Source organism: Plasmopara halstedii, assembly GCF_900000015.1.
Source record: "Plasmopara halstedii genome assembly, contig: Scaffold_350, whole genome shotgun sequence".
NCBI classification, from domain to species: Eukaryota; Oomycota; class Peronosporomycetes; order Peronosporales; family Peronosporaceae; genus Plasmopara; species Plasmopara halstedii.
The window spans coordinates 697,855-703,568 of NW_020187271.1; the positions used below are offsets into that span (position 1 = coordinate 697,855).

The window sequence follows — 5,714 nt, forward strand, 5'->3', positions numbered from 1 at the left end:
CGCAGGACACTTTCTCCGTAGCTTTCGCCCTGTACGGCTTCTATGATTCTTTGAACAACTTCTCCACGTTGATAGCTGGTGCGACAGGTCAATTGGTTTTCCCATTGTCTCCAGACCAACTGATGTTTGTGAAAATAACTTAGATGTCTAGTTCCACTATCCATCTTGAGACTTGAAGTCGTCGGGTCATCGTCACGCAATTGTACAGTGTCAAGCTATCGTAAAAATTCACTAGCCTTCCTCATGCCTCCATGATCCTCGTGGCCGACCTGATATTAGTCTGATGTTGAATGCTACTGCCATGCGCAAAGATATCGTTTTTTTATAAGCCACTCTCAGCAATATCATTGTCGTGTTTGACAGCTATTGAATTTTTGTAAAGACCTTTCTCGCCAGACTCATCCCCATATTGGACCCCAGTGGTAGTAATTATGACTCACTAAAGGATTTCGGTGCGATCATTGGCCATCGTCGGTACAGACGTTGTAATGAAGAAAGATCTAGATACGGCTGTGAACCTGCTAAATTGATGGTTAATTCATAGTGAAATGTTTTTATGCTCCTCCTAACGTCGCTGTATATATACCAAATTACTCCGCCGTGATCATTTAAGATCTGATTGATATGTAAGCCATTGAAAAGGCTAAGGTACAGAGACACTTATTCGGGTTTTACTAATTTTTATGATGTGACATTAAGTTGCTCAAGTTGAAGTGGGATAAGTTCATGGTCAGCGCTAAGTTGTACAAAATAGCTTGCTGCATGCTTGCGAAAGTTTATTGCGCGCAACATTAGCACTACTATCAGATTTTGTCAACCACGCAAGCTGCATGCTTTCGGAAATCCATGCATACCAGCGCGTGGTAACAATATTTGTGGTATTCACAAACTTGTAGGATTGCAAAAGACTAGATAATGGAATGTCACGAACGCAAAGAGCTTAGGTCGAAGTAAAATTATCAAAGTGCGTTGTTACTTCAAAGTTTGAAACAAAACAAAGGACCGCGGAATTACAAGAACTTGCCGATGCGAGTACATTAACTATTTTTTATTTAGCGCAGCTAGGGCCCGTAGTAATATTCGATCACTATCCATAGATCCAAGCATGATCGGTTATCTCTTATAAAGCAAGGACTGTTGAGAGAGCAGACGTTATGGATATCGTCAGATTACTGTTCTGATCATGCATTCCGATTTCAGACAAAATTTCAGTCGTTCATTGGTCTAGATAAGTCAACTAACAATCAGCAGGCTTAACGGTAACTCAAAGTAGCAAACTATGAACATTACATACTATATTTACTTCGGTTTTACCATCTCATCTCAGATTAACAGCCAAGCCTCGCTTAACGGCACCTTTCCCGCGATGACTACGAAATGCATCAAGATCCTCCTCATTAGAGGTAACTACTACCATTGGGGGTTTCTACATGAAAACAACCCTTGCAAGTAAGGGACTACTGGGGCACATCACGACCGTATAGGTTGAGAGCGGGATAATAGAGATGTGGCTCATGAGAGACGCCAAGACATCAGATATTATTGCCCAGGGCGTCGAAACTCAGCATCAGACCAAGATTCGGTCAGCTACTCTTACTTTGTAATCTTGGAGAATGCTGCGCGATTTCTACAATCGTTCTACTTTGCACAACCGTGCCGCGATAACACGTCTCCTCCGAAAATTTAATATGGAGAGTATCACTCGCATGGTGGAACATCTGGACGCGTTTCGCGAATCGATCGTGGCGCTCGCGATGACGGGAGAGTCAGTGAATGAGTCAAGATAGCTGGTGGTGCTTCTGAGCAGCCTGCCGTTGGAGCATGGGCTCAAATCTTCTTTTGTAGAAACCCCCAAGAAAATCACGCTATTTGGAGTCAAGCAGAAGCTGTCGAAGCAGCTGGAGAAGCGGCAGAAGCAGATGCTGTCAAAAAGGTGGCAGAAGAAGAAACCACTGATAAAGCATTCGCGTTGCTGGAAATAACGGCGGTCCAAGGGGGGACGAGGAAGCGGTCACAAGAGCTACGCATCGCGAAAGGACGGTGGTTTTAGGGGAAGTGCTTCAACTGCTACCAGACGGCCCATATAAAACGGGACTGCCCGGCTGAAAGTCATTCTTCAACCCATTTCAGCGGAAGCGATGCAGTATAAACTGTGCATGAGGACTGATCAACCGTTTGGTTAATTGATAGCGGCGTGACGTTGTACATGACCGCTCACCGGAGCGACTTAGTCGATTACAAGCGTGTTAAATCCAGCAGAAAGGAAAAGATTGCAGACGACAGAGAACTAAACGTTGAAAGAGCCGTTAAGGCAAAAACGATTTGTTCAGACGAAAGAGATATGTTTATGATGAAGTTGCGGCTTATCCCTGTCCTTGACTGTCGGTAAGAAAGCTTGCTGAACGTGGATAAAGGGTGGAGTTACAGCGTGCTTCGTGTACTAGATGGGACAAAACTTTGCTATGGCAACTGGAAGAAGGAACGGTAAAACTTACACGCTGGACTCTCAGCAAGAAAGGGCACGATCGGTGCAATACACGGGAGCTGTTTGTCAGAGGGAGCAATGGCTCGCACCCGTGTATCGATCATATAACCGTTGCAGCCAAGACGAGTGGAGAAATTTAAGAGATTTAGAGGAGGTTATTGGGTGTTTTTTAAATAATGAATGTCGGCTTGGTGAAATTTACATTGGGCGCAGAAATCGATCACGAAAGAACCGCGGCACCATAATGATCAAACAGACACGCTGCATTGGCGACGGAGTTGAGCGATTTGGCCAGAGAAATGCCAAGGACGTCGACAATCCATGTGCGTTTTTTTCAAACTGTCGATATCAAAATCACTAGGTGCAGAACCTAAGTGTTTTTAGAGATGCCCACAAGGCCATATTGCTCTTCAACTGACTTTTTACCGTATAATGTAACGTGCGCTCGTCCGGACATCGCATCTGTTGTCGCGCAGCTGTCTCGGTATCTCAATAATCCCAGCTTACAACATTGGAACACCGCAATTTGTGTACCACGTTATTTGAATTCGACTCGTCATCACGGGATTATCCATCAGGGTGGAACCGGAAACGTGGTTGTCAAAGCTGTAACGGATGCTGGTTGGGGGGTAACACTGATTACAGACGCTCTGTATCATTTGTTTTGATCAATATAGGTAACACTTTGGTCGAATATAAGACCAAGTACCAGAGAACCCTACCACGCTCGCAAAAGGAATATGGACATCAGGCACCATTGTATTCGAGAAAACGTACAGCATGAATTTATTGGAGATTGACTACATCAATACATAGAATCAACTTGCATATATGCTTTGGAACCAAGATATACAAGTTTCTGCGCAAGGCAACGGATAATAAGACCAAGTCAGTGACAAACCACTATATATATTAGCGAAGTGGGAGTTTTGAACATACATCGCTGAATGTTTGTGGATGACGTTAGGAAGAATTACGGTGACAGTCAAAATTACGGTCATAGTAGTTTTATTTATTACAATCTGTAGGGCAACGCAGAGTAACTAACTCAGGATCTTAGATAACTTATTTCTTCAAAGGACTATGGATAGTCCCGATATATAATGAGAATTGAACTGTTACAGCCATTGCGTTGCATACATGTACTACCTGATTATTGCGAAACTTTGATGTGCATCAATTGGCCATATTGAAACATCACTGTTCAACAAAAGAGCCAAAATCTTTGTCTAACTTGTCTGTGAGCAAGATAGGCATAAAATGCGTGGACAGCAGCTTTGCCAATTTAAATCAAAAGAGATGGCCGAAGTGCAGAGATAGACAGGGCAGGTGTTGCTTCTTACACTCATTTGAAACATATACTACATTTGGTCGGCTAAAACATACAATACATTTCTGCTTTAAAGCGGTGTCTTCGTTTGGGCGAAGCAACTAATTGTGCGAACTTGTTTGTAGGACGGAGCAAAAGGTATCATTTTGTACCCAGATTTTTTTTTCGTGAATTCTATTCAAATACTCACTTAGAGTGTCAATAAGGGGCCAGCAGACGCACGAAGCTCTATAGTCCGAGCTTGAATGAACTTAAACTGTTGTTCATACAATCTACGCTATTTAATAGCAAACACGTAGGCACTTGAGCTCCACACATTCCGTATCAGTTTGCAAAGATGTATAATCTTCAAAGCTTTGTGATTTAGTCGTGTTTTACAGCCTCTTATCAAATCTCGCTCTGAATTTCGTGCTTCATAGCTTTGTGTGAAAATTGAGCGACATGTTATACAGATCGGAGGGAGAGTTTAACTAGTATGGTATGTATCATGTGGATGTGTAGGTTATACTGCAATCTTGCTGCTGACAAAAGAAAATGATATGCGAAATAGTAAAGGCGATATGCATCAAGACTTTACTTGAAAAAACTCATGTTTAGTAAAGACGATAACAGCTGATGCGGTACGGAGTACAGTATCGATCAATCGTCACTCGAATTTAGGGCTTGAGACGTCAGTATACAAGGCTTTTGAAGTCGTTACTTACAGTGTCTCAGCCATCCACCTGACTTCGAGGACCGATCTTACAGTGCTGCTTTTGAAGAACCTACTCTACACATAAAATCACACTCCGACGAATGTCCATGTCAGCATTCAGCACTTGCCAGAAAAATCCAGAATATTTCTCTTCCCCGACAGCGGCACTACCTCAATGAAGCTCTTTTTTCCTTCCTTTCAGCGCTGGCTCTTGTTGAAGGTGTTTATCAAATTCCTGATGACTTCCCGACATGCTCGGTGGTAGGTGGACCAGGCGGGAAAGAGTTTGACGATTCCGACAAGTTAGAACATGGACAAAAAGTGAAGTCTATCACGATATGTCATGATCATCGCGTGGATGGTCTTGGCATTAGTTTCGTGCCTCCGAATGGCATGAGTCAAGATCCGTTTCACGGCAGTAGAGATAGTTGTCGTACTCATGAATTGGCTTCTGACGAATACATTACACACTGGGAAGCGCAAACTGTAAAAGCCGACGATAAAACTAGAATTAGCTACATCAGATTTATGACCAACAAGAAGGTTACTTTCGAAGGAGGTCACGAGACATCGAATGAAAACAACAAGGCGGGTTGCGACGCTCCCCCAGGATATCAACTTGGCGGATTCTATGGGCGCGCAGGACAGGAGATTGATGCGGTTGGTCCAATTTGGGTCAAGCTAGACCCTCAACAGCCACAACAAGTTTCTGACGCGCTTCAGCAGACTCGAAATTAAGAATCAGCTAGTTGATATCGGCGACGATCTCACTCTGAATTCGTCTGACCAGGCTTCAGATTTTATTGTCGTCTTTTCGTCGATTTATCATTTGCTGTTGCTCGTAACTGTTTAGCTGTTCCAAATCTCACTTGTTAAGGCTATGACCGTAGAGAAATACAGTTAAAAGTCAGTGAAAACACTTTGTATGTCATGCTTTCCCGTGTAGATGTTGTAATATTTTTTCAAACTCTATTCTTCCCGCTCTTCCTAGAAAATGATTTTGTTGAAACTTTGATACGGCTCCAAATGAAAATGATATTATAATCCTATGTCTCTTCGTTTACTCTGCCGTAGTGATGTACGTTCTGGTCTCCTTGCCATTAAAGAAGACAACTAGAATCTGGAAGACCTAATCAAATGATGAAAAAAGAACGAATTTGACAGAGTACAGAAATTATCTAAGAAGAACAGCCAAAACGCGAGAC

At 42.8% G+C, this 5,714-nt stretch overlaps 1 protein-coding gene across 1 annotated transcript; it reads left to right on the forward strand.

The window, feature by feature from the left end:
- Positions 1–3,568: 3,568 nt before the first annotated feature.
- On the forward strand, positions 3,569–5,247 carry PHALS_09189 (Mannose-binding lectin; the record flags this gene model as incomplete). Its single annotated transcript, XM_024724646.1, has 2 exons — positions 3,569–3,575; positions 4,712–5,247. 2 exons carry the CDS (start codon positions 3,569–3,571, stop codon positions 5,245–5,247), a joined length of 543 nt encoding a protein of 180 aa, XP_024575502.1.
- Between the last annotated feature and the right edge of the window lie 467 nt (positions 5,248–5,714).